At 41.2% G+C, this 27,032-nt stretch overlaps 1 protein-coding gene across 1 annotated transcript in view; it reads right to left on the reverse strand.

Moving 5' to 3' along the window:
* ASTN2 (astrotactin 2) overlaps positions 1-27,032 on the reverse strand; it is an 843,256-nt gene that overhangs the window by 563,357 nt on the left and 252,867 nt on the right. The window contains exon 4 of the mRNA XM_023531046.1: positions 26,150-26,302. Within this exon, the coding sequence (XP_023386814.1) occupies positions 26,150-26,302 (153 nt within the window). The remainder of the gene's footprint in view (positions 1-26,149; positions 26,303-27,032) is intronic.

Raw genomic sequence — 27,032 nt, forward strand, 5'->3', positions numbered from 1 at the left:
ACAAAAGTGAATTATATAGGCAGCAAAAAACTGGAAAATAAAATTTCAGAATGAATTCTTAGTTCATACCATGTACACATAGTAACTCAAAATGGATCACAGAAATAAATGTAAAGGCTAAAACTATAAATCCTTTAGAAGAAAACAGAAGAAAATTCTTTGTGATCTTGGAGTAGGCGAAGATTTTAGATGGGAAACCAAATGCATGAACCATAAAAGAAAAAATATATATGTGTGTGTGTGTTTATAAAACTTTATAAAAATGAAAAAAAGTTAAAGTAAAAGTAAAATAAAAGTAAAGTAAAAGCATGCCACAGAATAGGAGAAAATATCTGTAATACATATATCTAACAAAGTACACTATCCAGAATATATAAAGACTCCTGGTAATTCTACAAAAAGAACAAAAAAGACTCAGTTAAAAAAAATTGGAAAACGATTTGAAGAAATATTTCAACAAACAAATGGCAATAAACACCTGAAAAGCTGATCAACCTCTTTAGTCAAAAGGAAAATGAAAATTAAACCACAGTGAAATACAAGGACACAATCATTCACATGGCTAAATTTTGAAAATAGATCAAAATAGTCTTACCAATTTTGACAAGATTTGGAGTAGGTAAAACTCTTATACACTGCAGATGAGAATGCACATCATGCACCTATTTTGAAAAATACTGTTTCTCAAAAGGTTAAAACTGTGACAACAATATGACCCAGATACTCCATTGCTAGTTATTTACTAATAAGGAATAAAAGCATGTCCACACAAAGACATGTACATAAAAGTCCATAGCAGGTTTATCCACAAGAGCAAAAATTTAGAATCAACCCAAATGTCCATTAACAGGTGAATACATAAAATAAAGCATATCCATATAATGGAATTCTATTCAACATTAAAAGGAACTTCTGACATGTGCGACAATACAGATAGACTTCAAAATCATTAAGCTGAGTGAAAAGATACTAGACTCAAAAAAACATATACTATATAATTCCATATATATGCAACCCAGAAAAGCCAAATCCACGTGATAATGAGAAAAAGCAGATCCATTGTTGCCTGATGCAGGTGAAAAGAATGATGAGCTACAAAAGTCACAAGGAATCTTTTGGGGATGACGGAAATGTTCACTGGAGTATACATCTTCCAAACTCCATTGAATTGTACACTCTACCTGGATACAGTTTATTGTACATAAAATACACCTTAGCAAAGTTAATTTTCAAATTGCATATAAAAACATAAATCATGCTTAGAAAGAAATTAAAGCCAAATTTAAATGTTGGTAGTATTTGGATGATGGCATCAAAGAAATTTTGTATTTTTCTGGTTGCATTTTTAGGAATTTTACAAACTTTCTTTAATAAACATAAATCATTTTATATTTTAAAATGTAAACCAGTCTATGTCATTTATTAGATTTAGGCCAGCATCCTGTTCCTGGTTAAATGTATAACTAAGATGTGTACTTTTGTCTAAGACATTGTTTCCAAACGGTCCTCTTCTTATTGGTCGTATTTAAGGGCGGAGAGGTCATCCCAGACAGATAAGTGCTCTCCCTTCTCTACATTTCAGGCATGACATTGGAACAAAGATAATTCAACAATTTATCATAAGTTGTGATGTTAGCAGAATAATTCTTTCTGTAGCAATCTGGAGAACTGAGACACTCATTGATCTATTTCATTAGCTCTGAATTATTTTGTGTATTCAAAATTCATTATATATATTATCAGAAAATGCAAAAAAAAAAAAGATTGGATTTGGAGTTTGGTTCTTTAATTCTGTTACTGTGCTGGTTTTAAACATAGCCCTCAAATTCTTTGGTACACCTCCCACTGAGAGATGGAGTCTCCTATTCTTGAATCTAGATGGGCTTTTCACCGCTTTGAGGAACAGAATGGCAGGTGTGAGGCTATACTGTCTTTCAAGGCTTGGTCAGAAGAGGCCAAGTAGCTTCACCCAGTTCTCTGAGGAGGGCTACACTGAGTGAAGCCAGTCACCACCGTCCTAGAAGCCTGACTGGCCAGAGACTATCATGTTGGAGTGGTCACTTATAAAAGGGACCAACTACCCTAGCAGAGCTCCTAGAAACAACTAGTATCAAATGCCAGCCACGCCAGTGGACCAGCAGGATGCCTAGCCAAGCTGAGTCTTCAGATGACTGCAGCCCTACTTGACATTTGATTGAAAGCACATGAGAAACTCCTAGCAAGAACTGCCCAGCTGAGCCCTACTTGAATTTCTAACCCATAAAATTGTAGGCAAAATGAAACAGTTGTTTTTAGCCACAATCGTGGGATCATTAATTATACAGCAATAACAACTAACTGTGATCCTGGGTGAGTCACTTGACCTCTTTAAACTCTTAAATCTTACATCTCTAATGGGAATATTATCTACTCTTAGTACTGTTTCAAGGCCTAAAAGAATGCCATAAACATTGGAGTACTGAGCAAATACTTATAGTTTTATTTTATTCACTTATTCATATGCTTACTCAACACATTTACTGAATACCTACTACATGTCAAACCTGTCCAGTACATTAGGGGTATAACCATCAATAAGATATAATCCCTCCCATCAAGGAACTCACATTTGGATAGAGGAAATAGTTAAGAAATAAGGTGACAGAATGAATTTTGATAAGACCACTTCCAAAGGTCAATGCGGTAGCTGTGGCAACACATAGTAGGGGCTAGCTCCAACTCTCCTGGGAGCAAAGAGAATGGTCAGAATTATAGATTAGACATGTGCAGGTGGGGGGAGGCATGAGAGTGAAGGTAAGATCATTGCATAAGAGAAACAAAGCATCCGGCCTAACTCTGTAGTGAGTGAGTCGAAACTGAAAAAGGATTGTAGGCTCTGTGGACCTATGCAAATTGTGGTGAAAACAGATTCTTGTGAGGCATAATGCAAGCACTAGTGTCTAGCTTCCATGCACCTTCCTGGCCACACAAGAACAAAAAAAATTAAATAGGCAAACAAATAATCAAGAATCACTGCTATCTTGAATGATCTTTGCCACTTTGGACCATCATAGCAAGAGACAAGGCTAAGGTACAAGATTCCGTCAGAAACGTCTCATTCTGCTCAATGCAATGATAGAGAATGGTGATATCAGGAAGCATCAGAGGGAGCTGGGCTACAAAATCTTTCCCAAATCCCCCTTTCCAACTGAGGCTGACACAGAGATCTGCTGCCTTCCATGGCCTCATAGTTGTCCTGTGGCCATTAGGTTGTCAGATGACCTTGACTATTCTCACAAAGAGTATGTTGTCCGTGTGTGTGTGTGTGTGTGTGTGTGTGTGTGTGTGTGCACGCGTGCGTTTGTGTGCGTGTGTTTGAGATCAGAAAAAAAAACACTTTTCTATTCATCATTTAAGTAGGTCCATTTGCCACCACCATGACATACAAAAAATTAAGTAGAATGTCACATAACTGATGTGTAAGGTCACATGTCTAGGACATGACAATAAATACATGAGTATATCCAATGCTCTTCCTCTATACCTCTTGTGGACAGTGTGACAGTTAAATATTGCTGATGAAACAGTGAGGTTATCAGAGAAATAAAGGCCTCGGTCAGGTGAAGGAGAGACAGAAGGAGACTCTATCTGGGATGAGGAACCTCAGTATCCCCTTTATTGGGAAAGGTCCATTATACTCTGTGGCCTACACACAAAGGGCTCAAAACAAATGTCAAATTTAATTAGCTCAGATCCAATTGAAATGAACTAAATTCAATTTGCTATTTGCACTCCTTCTTTTCTTCCTTGGACAAGCTTAGGGTTTTAAAGAGCTTAGGGGGATGGGAAAAAAGTAAATAATTTTTTTAAGAAATGAAGGAAAAAGAAAAACAAAGCTGCTCTAATACCCAGAGTTGTGCCGATACTGTTTTAGGAAAGAGTGGGAGACTTTGTTGGAGGCAGAAAGAGTTTTCCCACACTGTCTCAAAATGTGGATAGGGGCTTTTTCCCTCCCTTGGTGTGGTACCTGGAACACAGTAGGTACTAACAAGTCTTGGCCTGAAAGAATGAAGTAGTACAGGTTGTTCTTACCAGCATCCTCCATGCTGTGGTGTGGTAAATGCTTTGAAGAGATGCTCTCCAATCTAATCCTGTTTGCTGAGTTATTAGCCTGCTAATCTCAAATAGAAATACTCCACCATGTGTGGAGAGGAGGGTCTGCTTTTTCCTTTGCCACCACTACCACTTCCCCCTCAGCTCTCCCACATTTCCATCCCAGTAGATAACAGGATCTTTTCAAAGCAGACACCACATACTGCATCTTCTATCATGATGTCATGGCACTCCCACGGTGAATTTTGCATTCTCTGGGTTTAAGATCGCACCCAAAGATTCCTGCACCTTATGCAGCAGGGTAGAATGCAGGAGAAATATATATTTTTAAATGCTCTTATGCAAAAACAAAAAAAAAAACAAAAAAAAACCAAAAAAACAAAAACAAACAAAAAAATCCACAAACTTTTTCACCCTTTCCCCACCCACTACAAGGGCAAAAATTCCAGGTAATTTGTCATTCAAAATGGGATGCACCGGCTAGTTATATGAACTCATTAACTAAGATTTAGGATTCCTGAGTCCTCATCTTATTTCTTTCAATGTTACCATGTGGCTTCAGGTAAGTCATGAAACTTCCCTGTTTTCTTATCAGAGAAATACAATTCTATCTTCCCCATATATTTTGGAAAGCTACCATTCAGTTCAGATGAAAAATTCTCATGGACCAGGTCATAATTCTTGATGACCCCTCTTAAACCTGCAACACTGCCAAAAAAAAAAAAAAAGATCTCCAGTCATGCCCTTACTCAGGCCAAAACATGGCAGCTGTCAATGGTCCCTTTCTCTCTCTCCCAGAGCTCAGTGAATCCAACCTTCTTTCTTCCTGTCCGCCTTCTTACTCACAGGGCTCCATTCATTCCAGCCTTTTTGTGAGTTGTTGAACACATTAACCTTGCTCTTGCCTGAGGGACATGACATTGCTCTTCCCCTGACTGGAATGTTCTTTCTCCAGTTCATGCAGGCCTCTGCTCAACTGTCACCTCCTCAGAGAAGCCTTCCGTGACCGCCCTATATGAATTACCCCCTTCCTCCACTCCCACAACTCTATACTCTGCTTTATTTTTCTTCATGACACGTATTCCTGTCTGAGAAGATGCCATATCTTCGTTGCCTCTCTCTTCCATCGGAATAGAAAGGTCAGGAGGTGAGGGTCTCTGTCTTTCCATCACCATACTCTATACTCAGTTGTGTTCCTGGAATACAGTAGGCACTCAATAATTCTTTGTGGAATGAATGAGTAGATAATACATGTGAAAATTAGTGGAAAAGTTCAAAGCTGCACAAGTGATGTGAAGATTACACATGACCAGCTATGCCTGTCCACCCCAAAGAAAAGAAGGTTTACAATGTAGGTTTGGATATCTCTTACAAACACATGCAATCAGCCCTCCATATCTGCGGGTTTCACATCCTCAGATTCAAACAACTGCAGATAGAAAACATTTGGAAAAAAAAATCTCAGAAAGTTCCAAAAAGCAAAATTTGAATTTGCCTCGTGCCAAGTACTACCTTGAATCCACATGAATGTGATGCGTAGGCACATCCTGCTGTAGCTTATGCAAATACGGTTGTCCCTGAGCTCCAGGGCAATCCTCCTCTCCCTTGGATACCAAAATCCATGGAAGTTCAAGTCCCTTATATAAAATGGCATAGTATTTGCATTTAACCTATATTTGCATATAGGCTACAGCAGGGTACGCCTACACGTCAGTTCATTTGTGTGGATTCAGTGTAGTACTTGGCGTGTGGCAAATTCAAATTTTGCTTTTTGGAACTTTCTGGGATTTTTTTCCCCCAAATATTTTTGCTCTGCAGCTGTTTGAATCTGTGGATGTGAAACTCACAGACACAGAGGGATGACTGTATAGGTTATATGCAAATACTATGCCATTTCACATAAGGGACTCGAGCATCAGCAGATTTGGGCCTGTAGAGATCCTGGAACCAATCCCCTATGAATACTAAGGGATGCGACCGTATATGTTTCAGGAACTCACGTATTTGGTTATGCAAGGTACTCTCTAACAAAATGAATGAAATAAATGAAATGAATTCCATGTCGCTAGGCATGGTGTGTTATTTCTCAAATTGCTCTGGATTTCCTGGGATATGGCTTCAGGCTTAGGGATTGAGAGTGCCAAGGCTTGGTACAGCCAGGATAGGAAGGCCCCTGTTGAGGACCAGATGGCCTTGGGTTCTGAGGGGAAGATAGACAAGGGCGTTGCTCCAGGACTCCCCTCCAGTGCCCCCCTTGCCACACTCCTTCATGCATTAAACCCAGAGTTTTTCTCACTCCACAGTTAATAATAAAGCCTATCCTAACAAAAGCGAGAACAAAAACATGATAGGGCGGAGGGAGGCCAGATTTTAGCTCAGCCTCTTCCTTGCTGTGTGAGTTTGAGAAAATTACTTAACCTTTTTGATTCTCTTTTAATTAATTTTTTTATAATACAAAAAATTGAGACCCTGATTCCTGCCTCACTAGCTCATCTTTGAGATAAGGTATTTGTGAACAACACAAATTAGAAGACCCCATTGTCTGTCACCCTGGATTTCCCCAGAAGGTGATGGAGCCTGACCTGAGAAGCTCTTCTGTGGGCAGATTTTGCTGGGAGGAAGTGAACAGATAAGCAGCACTGGAATAAGAAAAGGTAATTCCATAACACTACACAGCTATTGCTTCACATCAAAGGGAATAATTTGCATTCAAAGATTATATAATTGTTAAATGCTAAACAGTTACAAAATATTTTGGCTTCTATTGGGTATGGAGGAGGGATATAAAACCCTGAAATAGAAAAAGATGGTGGCTCCTAGGAAATTTTTCTCACTTCTGTTTGTGAATGACTGAAAACTCTACCTTCCCACACACATTCTGAACACTTCCGGCAAAATGAGTCATTGTGTTATGATGGCAAATATTTGCTAAGCCTCTACTAGATGCCGAGTTTCTAGACATGAACCCACAGACAGAAGGAGAGCCTGGGTCCCCCTGAGGAAGGATGCAATACCATAGCAAGTGTATATAGTGATGTTTCCTACAGGCCTTCATCGGAGAGACTTACAAGCATTCATGTGGGTGACCATACACCCTGGTAAGAGGAATATCCAGATTTTTCAAACACAGTTGAATACACATTGACATCGGTACCCAGAGACCAAAGGCACAGAGAAGGGGATAAATGTCCTGCCAGGTAACTGGATGGAGTCCTCACCTAGGTCTGTTTCACAGAGAGATGATCACTTACCCAAACCCCAAGCATGTAATTTACATGGATAATGTAATACTTGGTGGGACCTCTTCACCTTGTTTCCTTGGTCTCTATGATACACTATCATAGTGGGGAAGGCAAGCAGAAGCAGTCCCATCCCCAGCCAAGAGAAGAAACCAAAACCAGTATCTCATCCTAAGGATAACAGATGTGATAACTGATGCTCTTAAAGACCTTAAAGGTATGTGTGTATGTGTGTATGTATGTGTGGGTGTGTGGGTCGGTGGGGGGTCTCCATTACATCTCCATTACAATCACCAACCTGGTCCCTTAAAAACTCAGAGGGGTCCAGCACGATGTCAATGGGCTACCACAAACGCACACAAATGGGAGGCTCATTTGCAGCTGTCAGATGTGGTGTCTATACCACAGCCAATTAACACAGCCTCGGGTATCCAGTCTGTGGCTATTGATCTGGAAAATAAGTTTTTCTTCCATCCCTACCCGGAAGGAGAATCAGAAGCAGTTTCCATTCACAAGGGGTGACAGCAGGTGGGCAGCACTACAGATTCACAGCCTTGCCCCAGAGCTGTTTTAACTGTCATACCAGTCTAAAGGGACAAGGGCCACCTGGACATTTTGCAGAATATCACATTGGTACACTATACTGATGCATTATGATAATTGGAGATGAACAAGAAAGAGAAAACATATTTAAGAGCTTGGTAAGATATATGTGTTCCAGAAGGTATAAGAAACCCGATGAAGAATTGGGGTTCATCACATCAGGGAAGATTGTAGGTTTCTGTGGTATATGGCATGCCAAGCACCTGTTCCAAAACAAATTAGAAATCCTCGCATCCTATAATTCACACCTCCAGGAAGGAAGCAGAACCCTTGGTAGGCCTCTTTGGGTTCTGAAGGCAGCATATTAAACACTTGGGGATATCGCCCTGACCCATTTTCCCTGGGGTATGGAAGGCTGCCAGCTCTGAATGAATCACAGAGGAAAAGACTCTGCAGTAGGTCAGGCTAGGACGCAAACCCTGCCATTTGCACCATATGAGCCGGTGGACCCTGTAGTATAAGAGTCATTGGTGATAATGAATACTGTGTGGAATTTATTGCAAGTGCCAATTAGGTGACTCATAATGTAGACCCCCAAGTTTCTGGAATAAGGCCATGCCATCTGCGGGAGAAAGCTATGCATTTGCAAGGGAAAGTTCCTGGTATATTACTGAGTCCAATTAAGAGACTAGAAAGCCAGAGCTGCCTATCAAAAGCAGAATTCTGTCAGATACACCAAGTCACATGGGAGGGATGACAACTGGCACGTCCAGGATCAGAACTAAGCAAAGTCAGAGGGCAGAGGTAAACCACACAAGTAGACGGCTCAGATCCCATGTCATCCACCACTGACACTCTTTACTCGACTTACACTTATAGCCACCTGGTACAGGGGGTGGGGGATCTGGAAGGCCAGGCTGATATCACAATGAGGTATTGGCCCATCAATGGATACATGCCCAAAATAGACCACCTCTGCTCAATGGGAAGAACTTCAAGGGGTACACCCAGGCATCTGCTTTCTGGGGAAGGAGGAGAGGTTCAAGGTAAGACATAAATGGATTCTTGATTTGATTGGCTGGACAGGGGCCCTGGCAGAGAAAGACAGGAATATCTCTTCCCCTTGCTTGCTCAATGACAACTTAAATAAAAGCCTTAAGAAGTTAGCAAGACCTTCCTGGCTGGGGTTATCAACTGGGAGGGTTTATCGAGGAGAAGGCAAACAGAGGTGACTATGGAACTTGTCCCCTCACTTTTAACAGTTCAAATGCATGCCACAGCTCAATGCTCCACACAAAATCTTCCTTACAAAGTTCTCAGCTCTCAACCTGATTTAAGCCGGCTCTGACCACTCATGTAAAATAGAATAGCAGTAAAAAATTGACCAGATGAATGAACAGTATGAAGTTCCCAATGGGCTTGACTCAGTGATGTGCAGAGTCCCATTGGCCTTGTGATTCCATGATACAGGAGCCCAGGATGAGAGTGTCGTCCTAGTGTGGTGGCTCTCTCACTTAAGCATGCATTCGAACCACCTGGAAAGTGGTTACACCAGATTCTTGGGCTCCACTGCAGAGTGGCAGGGTCTGACAATTTGAATCTCAATCAAGTTCTCAGGGATGGAGGCTCATTCAGGGACCACCCTTTGAGATTCACTGTCCTGGAGCAACGGAGACTCAGAGGCAGACCTTGTGGGCACCACTCCCAGCTTCAACACTCTGTGCTCTAGCATCCAGCTTCAAAAACTGAGGCCATATGTGATGCAGTTAATAGGGCTTTGAGATTCAACTGATCTGGGTTCAAATCCAGACTCTGCCACTGACGAGCTATATGACCTTTGGCAAGGAAGGGGACATTGTCTTGCGAGCCTTAATTTTCTTATCTGTAAAATGGGAGTTATAGTAATGCCAACCTTAGAGGGATATTATAAAGATGTGGGAGTTATAGTAATGCCAACCTTAGAGGGATATTATAAAGATATGAAAAAATGGGCATGGTGCTTGATACATGGTAAGTCCTTGAATGAGAATGTAATAACAATAGTGATGCTAAAGTTTCATAAACCATAAAATGCTGGCCAAATGTAGATTTCATTCTACTGGCATTTAGCCTTTATTCTTCAATTCAGATTTTCATCTTTTGAGATACAGAGAAGTAAGAAAATTAGGAGAAAAGAAAAGAGATTTTGGAATGAGGGTGGAAAATCCCTTCTCCTCACCTCTCTATACCCATTCTCCACTCCCCTCTCCTCAGCCCTCTTCTCCAAGGTCATCTTGTTTAAATTTGGACTTAGACTTCCCTGGGAAATAGTTTCTCATTCTTCTTACCCACAATGCCAAACGAGGATGAGTTGCCACATTCTTCCTTTCCATCTCTATAACATGCTGTCTGTGCTTTTGTAGGCAGATGTAACCACAGTAGTTAACACAATGCCTGGCACATAACACTTGCTCAAACAATATCTGTTGAAGTGAACTGAATTTACATAAATTAAGGAGACAGGATTTGGGGCTGATGATTACCTCTGGGTCAGTGTGTGAACTTGAGTCCATTTATGTCTATTCAAGGCCTCAGTTTCTCATTGTCGAAAGGGAGGGTAATGTTATAGCTATAGTGCATGGACAGAGATGCGAACTGGGAGTCAGTAGACCAGGGCAGAGGGTGTAGATCTGCTCCTAAGTCATGACGGAGAAGTCACTCCCCCTCTCTTTGCCTCAGTTTTCTCACCTGTGTTATGAGGTGATTTCTGAGTAGTCATTTTCTATTCTGTGGTCCTGAATTTCTAGAATATTTTCTTTTAGGCTTCTTTGGGGTTCAAGGTCAAGGCATTGAAACAGTGACCACATTTTACTGGAGGTCTCTCAGATCTTACTGGATGAACTCTCCAATAATAACACACAGTAATGATGATCATTAATATTGCATGTAATCGTTAAAGTAACTAGCATCATATTACTCTTAACTCAGATGGTATCTTTTAGCCGAGAGTCTGCTAATGTTTTAGCAAGACAAATGAAGGCAAAGAGGGATTGCTATTTGAGCCACTCACTTAAATCTTCCCTGCATGCATTCTCAAACCTAAAGGGAGGTGGCATAAGGTAGTGAAGACAGCATTGGACTTGGCTTTAGGAGCTGTGGCTTCAGTGCCAGGATCTTTTACTTTCTAGTTGTGTGACTGTGGGCAAGTGACTCAACCTTTCTGGGCCTCGGTCTCCTCATCTGTGAATGCCTCTCTCTGCTCACCTCCCAGAGTTGCTGCAAAGATCACCTCAGATAAGGAATGTGAAAATCTGTTGTAAACTGTTAAGCTCTTTGCAAACACAAGGCATTACCGTTATGATAATCGAAAGCAAATGGCATATGAATATTTCACAAGCATGTACTGGGGCATATTATTTGCAAAGTATTCCCATCTACTGGGGTTTTATAAGTACATATCCCCCCTCCTTATGACAATTTTCCTAATAATCTCTTTCCAAATCTTATCTTCAAACTCTGTCTCCCCTGTCATTTCTTCTTAATATCTCCTCTCTCGCATAGCTATTTATTACTGAACTCTGGGTGGCATTTGGGGAGATGGTTAGTTAGAAAAATACACAGATACATATTTTGCACAGAGACATAAACAAAACGAAGCAAGGGAACCTCAATTCTAAGCTAAGATATTAAAAAATATACATCTTCCTTGTGGGTCTGTCGGAGCTGCTCATAATAGTGATATTTAGTCTGAAATTAGGTTTAACAACCCCATCCCTATATGTGGCCTCAAATCCATTCACATGTGGCACTAATGAGAGGAGGGAAGAAATGAAACAGGCTTGGGTGTATTTTTTTCCTCTTAAAAAAGTATAAGACTTCTGCAAAGCCTTTTGGAATCTCTCTTGGCTAAATAAGAAATCCTTTTGCCATTAACTGCTCCTGCAGCGAGTGCTTGCTAGCTGCAAGATCATGATGAGGGTAAGCATTAATTAAATCTAACTGTGAGAGAATAATTAGGTACACACATCCGTCAGGGCAAGTTGTCACTATCCAGTAGCAAAGTTGGATACAAACTCCATCAGCAGAACTGTCAAGCGGCTATTAAAAGGATATAAATGTGTCCCAAAAGGATCATTTCATTTAGGGGGGGAAAAATTGGACTGCAAAGGATTAATGAGGCGAGGGGTTTGTGTTTTCAATTGGATGTAAAATGCAAACTGAGTGAGTTGTGATATCATCATTTAACCTGAATGTTTAGTTACATTTGGATTCCTAACACGTGGTGGGAACAATTAGACCTTATACATCAAACCAACACTTTCCCTCATGAAATGAGGTAAAGGTTAGAATTTTTTAAGTAAATTGCACAAAAGTTTACAACAAAATCATAGAACCGAATTTACACAGATGGCATATTCTTAATAATAATTAGGCAAGAAAAATGAATGCAAATCCTACTAGGATAATTAGGGGATTCAAGAAAGGGTCCTTTTGTGTGGCTGCCTTTATTTCTGCCAAACTTCAGTCTAACTTATAAGGCCTATGTATGTGCAAAGACCCCACACAGGTGATGCAACTTCATATAATTCATATAATTGGGAGGCAGGCACTGCATATAGGTACAGCTACAATGTCGGAGAAAAGGCAGCAGCATTGGAAGCAGACAGATCTAAGTTTGCAACCAGGCTCCACCATCAACTGACTTACTTCATATCTATGAACATCAGTTTCTTTTACATAATAGGGTTATAGAAAGGTGGCTACAATAATACATTTCAAATCACCTGGAACAGTGACTGGCACAAAATAAGTGGCCAATTATTGCTGTTGTTTCCTATCAGATATATGTTCCAAAGTAGAAAATAGAATAAAAACAACCACGACACCAGCCTCAGGATTTGTTCCTCTTGTAATTTCATCTTGGCTGGGGGGTCATGGGCAGTGATGGTTTCCAGCCAAGGCAAGGAACAGGAAGCCTGACTGGTTTCACTGCAGGCCTGGTGGATGACTTAAGTGGTCCACACCAAGGTCATTTCCTCCAATGCACTTACAACAATTTGTAATCATTGCACTTGAATGCTTCCTTGCTTGACTGATTGCCTGCCTGTTTCCTTCTCCATACCTTAAGCCCATAGGGATGGGGACATTATGCATTTGGTTTTCCATTGCCATCTCAGGATCTAGCATGGTGTCTCATACTCAGTAAATACTCAGCTGAAAGAATGAATGAAAGTCAGGTTGGAGGCCCTGAGCAGGGACATAGCAAGAGAGGCTAGAATCCCAAAAAAATGAAGCTCAGCAGCAGCAGCAGCAGCAGCACTAGAGAAGTTAGGACGGACTCACCCTACAGCTGGGGATGTGCCGGGATCACAGATGCTGAGGGTTAGAATGAGGCCAGAAAGTCTATCAGAGATCCCAGCCATTCTGGGATGCTACGATTATCAGTGTAACAACCTAGTCGTGAGTTCTCAAGACCTTGCTGAATTATTTCCATGTAGTCCTTCAAGACCCTTCCCCCTCTTGGAATCTGTAAATGTTGCTCTAATGTCACAACGTTCCACTGAAGGGATAGCACCAGCCCTTCTAAGCCAACATCTTTGGCAAGGTAACCAGGCTGACAAAAAAACCTTCACAACTAGACCATCCATTGGGCCTTTCTATTTCCAGAAGCTATCCTAACAAAATAGACTATTGCTAAGGCCTGGAAGAGAAATATGAGGAATATGGATTGAAACTAAACACTACCACTTTGTCTTGATAGTGACTGTTTTTTCTGGGAATATTCTCTTTCAGCCACAACCCCCCATCTACAACCTCATTCCCCTCCAAAAAGCAAAACCAAAATAACATCAGTACCCACAGATTGCTTCTTCCCACTCCCACCCCTGACTGAAAAAAAAAAAAATGTCTTTCGGAGGAATAAAAATTAAACAACATTTAGTTATAAATGTTGCAAAAAGTCATCACTGAAAAGAAAATTTCAGAAAATTATACCAAAACCAGAAAACTGAAGTCAGAAGGTATCAACACCCATAAAGAGAATTTCTAACTTCTTGAGAAAAATCTTTAAACTCTGATTCGTGGGAGCAGAACTATATACATGGCTATGTGATTATATTTTTAATAGTACAGTTCAATTTATCTATATTATTATTATTCTGCCTACTTGATCTAATAGGAAGATTTCTGTAATATCTCTCACTTTGATTATGTATTCATCAAGTCATCATTGCACATCTCTCAATTTTTTTTCTTTACAAATCTTGAAGCTATGTTGTTCCCAGATTTCAATTGTATCCTGGTAAACAATTATTTTTATGATTAATTAATGACCATCTTATTTCTAAAGTGTTTTCTGTCTCTTGTTGTTGTTGTTTATTTTGAGATTCCATGATTTTACATGTATATACAATCCTCAGAGTCCATCTCCCCAACAAAAAAACTTAGATCTAATCATATTCGGTAAAGTTGCAGAATACAAAATTAGTACACAAAAACTCAGTAGCATTTTTATACCCTAACAACAAATTATTTGAAAGGGAAATAAAGACACCGATCCTATTTACAGTCATATCAAAAACAATAAAATAATCAGGAATAAATTTAACCAAGAGGTGAAAGATCTCTACAAGACACTAATAAAAGAAATTGAAGAAGACTCAATTAAATAGAAAGGTATCTTGTTTTCAAGCACCGGAAGAATTAAAATTGTTAACATGTCCATATTGCCCAAAGCCATTTATAGATTCAATGCAATTCCAATCAAGATTTCAATGGCGTTTTTCACAGAAGGATTTTGCCGTACATTTAGACTCTACCTAAGCTTTCGTTTGATTAGTATTTGCCTAGTATGTAATTTTCCTTTCCCTTCTCTGTCAAACTTTTCTGTCTTTATGTTTCAGGAAAATCTTTAAATAGCATATAGCTGGTTTTGTATAATATGCTCTATCTCTAAACTTTAATGTGTAAATTGTATTTACTGTGATGAATAATGCTTTGGGCTTATTGCTACAATATTACCTTTCATTTTTCTCTTCCTTGTGCTTTCCCTTTACTTTTATGCAACCCCACCTCACCGCCCATCTCTAGTCACCATAACATCAGCTTCTAAACTCAGAGCTCACGCTTCCACTTCCTCCTTCCTCCTTACATTGTTTCTTTTCTTCATGTTTGAAATAAACATACATTTATATTTAAAAATATATATATTTCATCCAGCATTTGTGTGTGCATGTGTGTGTGTGTGTGTGTGTGTGTGTGTGTGTGTGTAACAGGATAAAGGCCCCTATCAGCTTTGTGTGTCATGCTGTCGAAAGTGTACACAACCATTTGCCAGCTTCCTTTCCATACAGGAATGAAAGCTTTCATTACAAACACAAACGCTTGTGTACTTAAAACCATCTATTCTTGAATTAGGACTTTTCCCCAGAAATACTGAAGCCCAATATATAAATATAGAATGGGAGCTGGATGGAAGAGCCCTACCCACTCAGCAACACACTTCAACCCCTCTGCTCCCAAGCGCCTATTTGGAGCACAGCTTGAAAATTCCTGCTAATGGCTGTTGCGCTCTACCCCATATCTTCACGTCTCTATCTCAAACACGAGAAAAGGCAGGGACTTCTCTGTGTAATCTTCTAAGTGATTTACCCGTTTGATTAGAGTTGAATTAGAAAAGAGCCCAAGCTGCCAGCTTCTAACAATGTGTTTTATCCCAACAGTGAGTCCTGGTGTAGGTAATATGGGCTACATGCTTTTCCATGTTCAAATGGCGTGAAAATAGGACAATTTCGTAAATCAGGGGGCTTCCATTCCTAGGTCTGCTAGTTGCTCTCTGCGACATGGATGAGGTCTCCCTTGACCATTTTGGACATCTATATCTACAGCAGGTTGGATTAGATGACACCGAAATTCATTTCTGTATCCGGTAGACTAAGAGAACATCAGAAATTGTTATTATGTGCTTAGGAGCCTGAGGCCACGATGACTCTGAGACATTAAATCTTCGCCTAAAGTCACACACAAGTAGATAGTCAGGTGGGGTTAGATCAAGGATTCTACAAAACCAAATCTGGGATGCTGCCTAACACCAGGCATCACGGGCCAAATCTGGTCCACTGTCTATTTTCGTACGGCCCATGAACGAAGAATGGTTTTTACATCTTTAAGTGGTTAAAACAAATCAGAAGAAAAATACATTAAAATGTGAAAATAAATCACTTCTCGGCCTTTTGGCTAAGATCAAGTGAAGATGTGAAAATTATATGAAATTCACATGTTAATGTCATAAATACATTCTGTTCTCATTAGGGGAATTTTAGCACAAAAATGGTATTTAATTATAATTATATACTGAATTTTATCAGTAAAATTTGCAGAAAATTTTCTTTCATTGTATAAGTGCCTACATACTAGACTCAAGTTTGCTTCTTGGTCTGCAAGGGATCAAATGTTTTCTATCTGGCCTTTTATAAAAAAATTTTCTGATCTTAAATGAAACCATATGCCTTTATAAGGATAGGGCCAGGATCCAAATCTACTGTCCTTCCATATGCCACAAGCCAGGCTGCATCTAACTAACGGTGGCCTGAGATCCAAACCTCTTTAGCACTGTTAAAAAGAGACAAGGTAGCAGAGGCATAAAGAAGTATATAGACATATCTTTGAGATACTACAGGTTCAGTTCCAGACCACTGCAATAAAGCAAGTATCATAATAAAGCAAATTATGTTTTTTGTTTTGTTTTGTTTTGTTTTGTTTACTGGTGGAGGGTCTTGTCTCCCATTTGTAAAAAACACAACACCTGTGAAGTTCAATAAAACAACGAGCAATAAAAGGAGATATGCCTGTCGTCTCTAGATCATCTACAAAAGGATTAGAATCAGAGATCGGGTCCTCCCTTGACCAGCTGTACCACATTATAGATTTTTCATGTAGTTGAGCCTCAGTTTTTCCATCAGCAAAATGGGATTATGCTTACCTCATGGAGTTGTGAGGATCAGCCCAGGTTTTAACATAAAATAGAAACTTCATAGAATATCAATACTTGTAGGCCTCAAAATTCGTTCCAATACTTTTCCCCCTTCCACTTTCAAAAGATAAACTCTATTTCTTCACTCTTTGAATCTGAGATGGCCCCATGACTTTCTTTGGGCAACAGAATAAAGCATAAAGGATAATGTGTAACTTTTAAGCCGAAGCCTCAAAGGCGTTACAGTACCTGTTCGTGCTGTTTCTGGAGCCCTCTGCATGTGACTCGGCCTCAGACAGCTGGCTGACCACAGGTACATGACAGGTCAGTTGAGCCTCCCCTATCCTGACCAGAACTGCCCAGTCCAAATACCTGACTTGAATTAAGAGCCAAATAAATGGTTGCTGTATTAACTCCCAAAGTTTCAGGGTAATTATTATGCCACAACTCTCACTGACATAGTATTGAACCACTCTGATGAAGGAAATATCCCAGAGTTATGTCCCCAGTCCCCACCAGAATCTGGTCCAGAGCCGTCTGTTAAGGATGCTTGCAGTTGCCCCTCCATCCAGCTTGGCCAGACAGAATTAACTGAGAACCACCTGACATATTTCAGACGAACAAGGAAAACCGCCTGGAGACAGACACTTTCAGGAACACAAACTTCTCTGAAAGACACATCAGGGAAGATTTATAGAAGCAGCTGTGTGCTCCGACTACAAATCAGCTCTCCCGTGCCTCAGTCCTTCTTACACGACCTGGAGGTGGCTGGGTGGTGGTGGTACCGGCCCTGGCAGCATCTCTTAGGAGGGGCTTGTGATCAAGAAAAGGAAAGCCAGAGCCCCCGGAAAAAGGCTCCCAGATCAAATACGCATGTCATTCCCTATCTTTGAAGATGCCAGGGCTCTGATTCCAGGATGCAGCTAATCTATAGAGTGCTTTAAAGATGTATTTCCATAAGCATTCCAGCACATGCTCACGACAGCCCTGAGAAATGAGAATGGCAGGTATTATCATATCCCCAGATGCTGGGGATGGAAGCCCAAGAAAATTTAGCAGTTTCCTTGAGGACTCACTGGACTTAAGAGATGAGTTCAAATCAGGGTCCTCTGACTCCAGTACTAGACTTTTAATGAGACAACAATGCTTCCGATCAAATTTAAAGTCAAAGACCATTCCAACTGGAGTTGATCTGTGGAAATTATCTACCCCTTCACCTTTGCTTTCCAAATTAACAATGAAGATTTATTAGGTACTTATTATGTTTGGTGTGGCCCGCTGAGCACTTTTCATGCATTAATTTCAATCCTTCCAGCCTCCTTATGAGGAGGCTGACTGTACAACTGGCAGATTGGATAACGGCGATTTAGCATAAATCAGTCATTTCCCAAAGTCGAGAGAGGCAGAGGCAGAACTTGGATACGAGTCCACATTGCTCTGACCCCAGAACCTGAGCTCATTTCCACAAAGCCACATAATATCTTAGGTGGGGACACTGAGGTTTGGTCTTATCCAAGATCAGGCATCTTGTTTGATTAATTGGCCATTAATTCATCAAGCATTAATCGAGCATCTGCTATTTGTCAGGAAGTAGGCTGGTCAATGGAAGCACAGGCATGACCTAGATGTAGTCACTATACTTGGGGAGATTAATTAAGGGAGACGAGAAGCGACCATAAATTACTCTAATAAAAAGTAATAAATGGCAAATATCATAAGGAAGACAATGGAGAGATTATCAAAGTTTGGAGGAAGTATGCATGACTTTCATTTGGGAAAAATTTGGAAAGTCTTCATGGAAAAGGTGGCTATAAGGCTTTGTTTTGAAGGAAGAGGAGGCTTTTGACATGTAGCAATGGCGAGAGGGGGAGGACAACCAAGCTGAAGAAATGGCACAGGAGCAGAGAAAGGGGCTTATTTCATCACAGACTTAGGGTGACACTCGCAGTACCTGGGGTCTCTCCTACCTTCTTTCTATCTTTGTGACTATCTCATGGTTTCAAGTTGAACTTCACTTTGATTACATGGTATTAAAACTTCCTTTGGCAAAGGGACAGTGAACACCACCCAAACTCCTCGGTAGGAGGGGATAGCTGCCGAGGGGAAAGAGGGCTTGGGGAAACCGAGATGGGAATCAAAGGAATAAACACTGATCCCGTTGGCTGCCTGTTCAATATTTAAGCAGAGCAACCACCCAATAAGGCAAATGACTTAAAATCATTAATGTTTCTGAATATTTTTTCAACTAAGTGAATAATTTATAGCCAGTTACTAATGAACAGGAAAAAATATATATTAACATTAGCCTGCATTCTGAGGAGAGTGTCTCCCAATAAAAGAGCACATTAGGGCTTATCTATCAGGAAGCCAGAATGTGCCTGTCCTCCCAGTGTGGGGCATGGCTAGGAATTGCAGGAGTGGATTCGAGCTCCTGGCTATGATGGTGGGTCTGGTGTCTTCCTATCTTACCAGCACCTGCTTTGTTCATAGTTTTCCCCAAATATTCCCATAATGTCCTGTGCAGCATGACTGCCATGTACCTTTGCATATTTTCTTTCTTCTCCCAGTAATGCCTTCCCATCCTCTCTCTCTGTTTAACACCAATGCATTCTTCAAAGGCCACTTCCTCTGTGAAGCCTTCTTTAATTATTCCCCTGGCCTAGTAAACACCCCAGGCCAGGCCACATCACCCTCCCACGTTTCCTACTGTGGTGTGCAAATGTCCAATCTCCTGCTTCCTGCATTAAATGATGATGTGCCGGTAGGCAGAGATCTGGGTGGCATATCCTATACAAGTATGACATACCAAAAAACGTGGGTTGGGTGCCTTAAAAATCACAGAGCACTAGACAATGACTTAACCCCTGGGAATGCTGCTTCCGAGGACATGGTATTGGCTCGCTGGGGACAGAAAGAGTCTGCAGGGGGCAGTCCTGACTTTCTGTTTTCTCAGAGAGAGCGATGCCTCACCTTAGGGAACTTTACAGCACTAATGATACAGAAACACCTGTCAGTGCAAGAGAAGCTACAACAACTCCTTTCCAGTATTTACACTAGCCTTGAACAATTTCACAGCTCGAAGATCTCAGCCAAGCTAAAGACTCAAGATCTCAGCCAGGATAAAGACTAAAACTCAAGTCATCTGGGAACTGAAATGTGGCCTTGTCAGGGTTCAGAATTCACTTGGCAGTCACTGAACGAACTTGTGTAAACTTGAATTTCTTCTTTTGTAGAATGGAGATAATTACAGTCCTTACCTTTTGGAATTTGGAGAAGCTTTTAAATGAGACAATATGTGATGAACATAGTATTTAGAACATACTAAATGCTCAATAGATGTTAGCTGTACCACCTTGTTAATCCTTTGTATTCTGTGAGGATCCCCAACTATTTCCTTTATCCATCCATCCATCCATCCATCCATCCATCCATCTATCCATCCATCCATCCATTCATCCGTCCATCTGTCCATCTGTCCATGCATCCATCCATCCATATATTCTTCCATTCAGCCAGCGCTAATTCTACGCTAATTCTGGGTTAGGCATTTGCACTACAGAGAGACATAAATCATTGCCTTTTCCATCATAAAACTGTCAGAGTTAAGGAGTGAGACAGATGTGTCCCCACATATTTATGATGAACTGATAAGGACTATGACAGAAAACAGCACAGGGCTTCAAGTGCCCAGACAAAGGAGTGGCTCACTCAGCTAAACTGGGGCTGATTGCAGACTGGGAGTGGGTCCTTGGAAACTAAATTTTGAAAACGTAGTATTAGCTTGTTGCCTGGAGGAAAGAGAGGGAAGAAGAAGAGGGTCTTTCTGGCAGAATATGATCAGTACACACACTTGGAAAGTGAGGTATTCTGGGAGAAGGAGAAAATGGCCAGTGTGCTAGAGACCACTGAACACAGCGGCTTGGGGCTTGGAGAGGATTGGAGGTAGGCTGGAATCCAGGCTAGGAAGGCGCCTCTTGTAGCAGGCTATGGCTACTTCTTAAGTCTATTAAACATTATGCTCTTTATCTTATAGATTCTTGCTCCTTAAACAGGGTAAATGTATCCTTAATGGGTAATGATACTGACAAAAGTTAAGAGTAATAACAAAATAGTAGTGATAAGAATAGTACTAATAAAATGATAGAGTACACAGTCTCAGTGTGGACCTTTTATCTGGCTCCATGCTCAGTGCTTTACAGGTGTTATCTCATTTGATCCTTATGAAACCCTCTGAAGATGATACATTATCATCCCAGTGTAATCCTCATAAGCATGGTTGTTTTTCCTGGGACAAGAATATTACCTAAAGACTTGAGAAACGTTAAATAATTTGACTGACGAATAACATAACATACTTAAAACTAAGATAAACATGTACATGTTATGAAATAGAATATCATGGATCTTAAGATGAAACCTGGAATTTAGGGTTTATGACTGATGTCTTTCAAGCACAGCTACAGACCCTTTGCGGGGCAGGTGGATTCTCATTCGCCTTTAGTTACTGCAAAAGCTTGAGAAGCCCCTAGTGCAAGTGACAGATTATCAGGAAAATGTTCTGGGCAGGAGAGTGACATGGCCAGATTTAGTGTGTTTTCAAAAGATCACTCCAGCTGTCAAGGTACAAGATGAATTGGTGGATGAAGAAGCTGCTGCAAGAATCTGGATGAGGGATAACGATACCTCAGCCAAGTCAGAGGCAATGGCTTAGAGCGGGATGGATGGATGTGTGAGCCTCTAGAGGGCAAATGAGCAAGACCCTGAAGACAACAATAACATTAGCCACATTTTATTGATGGCCAACCACGTGCCAGACACGGGCTGCACATATTTCAGGTACCATCTCACAACCTACATGTGATTTTGGTGTTTTACAGATGAGAAAACTGAGGCTAAACACAGATCTTTCATTTGCTTAAGATCACTCAGTTAGCCAATGGTTGAATTTCAAATAGAAAGTCCTACTTTTAAAGACCACTGCCTACAGTGCATGAGCTTCAGGAAGTTATTCCTCACCCTCAAGGAAATCTCACCCTGCTTTATTTGAATGTCAGGGTCTCCTTTACACTGTCCATGGACTTGGGGGAGTGACTATCCAACAGCTGCCCCATAAACCCCTGCCATAGACATGAAAGCAGCAGTCAAGTCCTCCATTGCCTTCCGGTCTGCCTAAGGACAAGGTACTTCAGCATCCACCAGGCCTCTCTGGAGTAGCCATAGCTATACAAACACATGGGGCTGCTTCTAACCATGTACTCAGTTCCATGACAATGGCTTTCTGTTATCCATTCTTCTGCATATCTCTGGGCACCATGGGCTGGGCATGAAGCCCAATGAAGCAGAGAGGGGCCAGGTGCTTCTGCTCTGGGCCAGAAGGCCCACAGCCACTTAAGTGGTCGGAAGAGGAGAGAGAGAGAGATAGTGACAGACTAAGGATTTAGACCACAGTATTTGGTATTTTTGATGATGAGTGTAAGCTAACAGAAAATTGTGTTTCTATGGTTACATCTGTTCCTCTAGATGTTTATAAATGTTCCAGGGGTAGAGGGTTGAGTCTGTGGTCAAGCTTGTTTCACAGACATTAAGCTAAACAAACCAATCCATCTTTCTGTAGTGCAGGCCTTCCCAGGGTCTTTAATAGTCTAAGACGCAGTCAGGAATTTCCAGTAGGAAGAGGGAGTGTACAGAATTCCCCAAACTTTTATTAACCGTGAAGTTCTTTTGTCCAAGAAAAATCTTAAAGACTAAAAATCTAAAAATCTTGTGGTAGTAAATGTGTGAGTTGGGAAGTACAGGCCTGAGGCATACTGTCCTTATCCTCTCTTGCAAAAACCTTATCCAATGGTGGCAGTAAAATCACAAGTACAATGTTATTAAGCCATTTTAGAAATTATTTTAACAGCATCCACTTGAGCACATTTAATATGCTATGAATCAATGAGTCTATCTCTAGGGGAAACTGGATTCCCTAGAGGTCTGTACCAGGATCCTTCTTATATCACCAATTTGAAATTTAAAAAATCGGGCCACTTTCCAATGATCTTTGAGGTTGATATGCTCATTTATTCAACAAATATTTATTAAACACTTTTTGTATATTAGGTTTAAGAATATAAAACATGTTTTTGAGAGAGAGAGATAATAAATGAGAAAACAAATTAAAAAATTTTAGACCATAACATTATGGAAGAACTAAAAAGGGTGATGGGACAGACAGTAGCAGGTTGGGATGGAAAGGGATACAGGTTACAGGTTAGAGTGGGTCATCATGGAAGACAGTCCTGATCATCATGGAAGGCAGCTGACATTGGAATCGAGAGTTGAAAGGTGTGAAGGGGCCAGCCAGGAGAGCAACCAGGGAGAGAACAGGTATGGCAAGGAGAAGGAACAGCAAGTTCTCGGACGCTAAAGCAGGGAACCACTTGATGCGCTTGTGCCACACGATGGAAGCAAGTGTGGCTGCAGCCCAAGAAAATGCCAAGTGAGTGAAGAGGGCAGAAGACAGATCCAGAAGGAACAGGATCTATAAGGCATGCAACGGAGTTTGAATTGCATTCTAAGGATAACAGGAAACCACTGAATGATTTTAAGCAGAAGAGTAACCTTATCTGGTTTATGTTTCTGAAAAGATGACTCAGGCTGCTTTGGGAAGACTGAATCTCAAGGAAGGTATAGTTTCAAGTGGGATTTGGAAGGTGGAAGTGGTCATAACGGTGACAGGGAAAGGGAGGACAGATTTGACATACATTTAAAGGAAAGACTGAATTTCTTTATGCTTTAGTTTCCTTAGGCCCCATTTAACTTATAAATTAAAATAACTTGATATCCGATCGCAGTCTAATTCAAACATCAGATTTCCTTTAATGATCCAATTTTGAAATTCTGCTCTGAGAAGGAAACAGATTCCAAGGTGAAGGCCAAGTTTTCTGCCAAAAAGAAAAAAGTGCCAAGTGGCACTGTTTTCAATGGTGAAATAAGAGAAACAGCCCAAATATCTAACAATAGGGGCCTTGTTAGGACAGTTGTGGTACATGAAAAGGAACATATGAGGAAAGAATTCAGTAACATAATATGTTTAGGATATAACACTAAATTAATGAATTCAGGCTGGTAGTAAAGAGAGGGGAGGTTATGGACTTAGAATCAATTGTACTTACAAGAGCTGTATTGGTAGGAATAGAGGGAGGTGATTCTTGATGAATGGTGGAAGAATAAAGACGAATAGGTATGGCTGAGAAAAATTGCCAGTGACCCTGAACATCCAGCCCAGAACAAATATAAGACAGCATTTATTCAGTTGCTGATAAACATCAGCTGAGCATGACATCATTTTATCAGATCCTTACAGCAATCCTCTAATGTATGGATTGGCATCCCCATTTTACAGAAGAGGAGACTGAGGCCCAGAGACACCTGATGGCTCTTTCAAAGCCACACAAGTTGAAATTGACTGGGCTGGGATTAGCACCCCACATTGCTGACCCTGCAGCTACTGGTCTTTATCACTCACAGGTCAGCCTAGCGTTTGCTACATGAGTTCCAAAAAGGAACTTCATCAGTCTCTGCCTCAATCTGTGACCTCAGCTCAATGAGTAGATCTTGGTTTTTCACTGGAATATAGCATTTCCCAGGACTGAGACCTAGAAAATCATTCTCTCAATATATAGCATTTCCCAGGACTGAGACCTAGAAAATCATTCTCTCAACAAATAGCAAGTGTCTACCATGTGTGCAGGTACCGATTTAGACCCAGGAATGCGAAGATGCTTCAAACAATAAGACAATTCCCACCTTCAAAGAACTCTATGTCTAGCTAAGGAGAGAGCCAGACAAAAGCAAATTACATTACATGAAAATGAAATCAGTGTTTAACACATATATAAAGATGTGGGAGAATTTACCCATGGGAGAATTCAGAGTGAACTGTGACTGTGACAATCATTGATGTCTTCACAGAAATGTGTCATTCAAGCTGAACTTGCAAAGACAGGTAGGATTTCACCAGTACAGAACACAGCGGTTTAGTTAAAAAGTCTGGCACTCAGACTTCTTAGTTATTCTTGGCTCTAGTACTCACTAGGGTGTCCCTTTGAACAGATTACTGCAGCAATCTGTACCTTCGTGATTTTATCTGTAAAATGGAAATTTTCATTGTACCTCCTGCTTAGGGTTGCTGAGATAAGATGGTTATAGTTTTTAGTCTGCTGCCTGGAATAAGTGCCAATAAATGACAACTGTTATTCATAAGGTCTAGTTCAGAGATTTCAGGCAAAGAGAATGGCATGGAAAAGAACACGGAATTGGAAAACATGAATTTAGAAGAGACGGCAGAGAGATCAGAGCTCTCTGGTGGCCTTGAACATCATCTTCATAAGCCCAAACACTTGTGAAGGCACTGGACAACCACTGAAACTGAGAGGAGATGAGTGACATAAACAGAAGCAGGTTAGTAGAAACTGGAGAAGCGAGAGGCAAAAAGGTGAGTGACCAACTGGAGACTACTGAGTAGACTGAGAGAAATGGAACGAGATTTGGAAATTGAGCAATGATAAGGGGGTTTGTCCAACATACAAAGTCGCACAGATGGTCAGAGGAAGAAAAGCAAGGAGGAGAAGGACAAGATGATGTTGATGATGATGTGGAGGAGATAAGGGGGAGAGGAAGAAAAGGAGAATGACGGAAAGATCTGCTTTCTATGGCATGGTGGGCTAGGCGTTATGCTGAGATATTGTAACAATGTTGTGAGATGGGAGTGGCTTGAAGAAGCAGAGTGACCTGCCCAAGGTGGCATGGTTAGTAAATTTGAATTTGAACAGAAATTCAAATTCAAATTTGAACAGAAATTCGAATCCAGTTCTGTCCAGTCTACAATGCTCCTACTCTTGAGTGCCACATTATTCAGGCTATTAAAGAATGAGCCAGAATCCTGCTCTGGGATCCCAGCTTGAGAATACTTCCACGAGGATGGTCCGCCTTCCTCGCATTCTTCAAAATGATGCCAGCTACAATTTAAAGAACATCTACTATGCTCAGGTCCTGTGCTAGGTGCTTTCCATAACTTGTTGCTAATCTTCTCAACCAGTATAAAAGATGGATTATGCCTTTGCATTCTCGGATGAGGCAGCTGCGGCTCAGAGACCTTAGCTCTACACCCAGGGGCACAGATCTGCTGTCTCCAAGGCCTCTGCTGAGATGATTCCTCAAGACAGCAGTATGAGTTGTATGAGCAGAGAGAAGCAAGGGAAGAGGGCACAGCTCTTTCTGGTATCTTCAGGACCTGGGACAGCGCACTGACGCCCTGGCAAGAGGTGCTGGGAGGGCCTACCTCGAGACTTGCTCCTCCGCTTCCGCTTTCCTGTCGAGGCGCGGCGCGGTGCTGGCTGCAGCTGACCGATCTCGATGGGCGTGTTAGCACGGAAACTCTCCTTGAACTTCTGCATCAGAGACTCCACTGTCTCCTGCGTCGCCTCAGCTGCCCCTACAAGTTGGGCAATGGGGCTGAGGTTAGGGCTTGATCCACCCCCAGTCCCTGGAGGGCTGCACCTGGCCACCCTGAGCCCCTGGGGCTCCCTCCCTGACCCAGTGATGATAAAGAAGCCACGGGTGTCAGTATAGATGTACGTGTTGGTTTATGCACTTATTTATTGAATACCTATTATGTTCCAGGCACTGCCCTAAGCCCTTGCGATATGATGGTGAAAAGTGAGATACGATCTATGATTCTAGGAATTTATAGCTCGGTAGGACACATATCCAAGCATTTCCAACATTCTGTAATACTTGTGCGATAGGAGAGTACAAAGTACAGAGGAGCACCAAGACGGGCCATCTGTCCCACCCTGATTGTCAAGGCAGGTTTCCTGGAGGAGACGCTATCTTCACTGAGACTTTAAGAATGAGTAGAAATGAGCAGAGATGATAGAATCAGGGTGGGGTGACTACAGAGTTTGGGGATAAGAGTGCCCTGGGTAGAAGAGAACACATGTGCAAAGATCTGAAGCCAGAAAGAGCATGGTGCTTGAGTATCTGAAAGGAGTTCAGTGTGGCTCCAACAGAGCACACACCGACAGATGAGGCTGGAGGGTGAGATCACCTTGTAAATCGTATTGAGGAGTCTGGACTATTTCCTAATGGTAGAAGTTAATCACTGAAAGGTTTTAAACAGAAAACTGGCATGTTCAGGTTAAGTTTTTGTTTTTTGTTTTGTT

The sequence above is a fragment of the Pteropus vampyrus genome, unplaced genomic scaffold, assembly GCF_000151845.1.
Source record: "Pteropus vampyrus isolate Shadow unplaced genomic scaffold, Pvam_2.0 Scaffold61, whole genome shotgun sequence".
Lineage (NCBI taxonomy): Eukaryota > Metazoa > Chordata > Mammalia > Chiroptera > Pteropodidae > Pteropus > Pteropus vampyrus.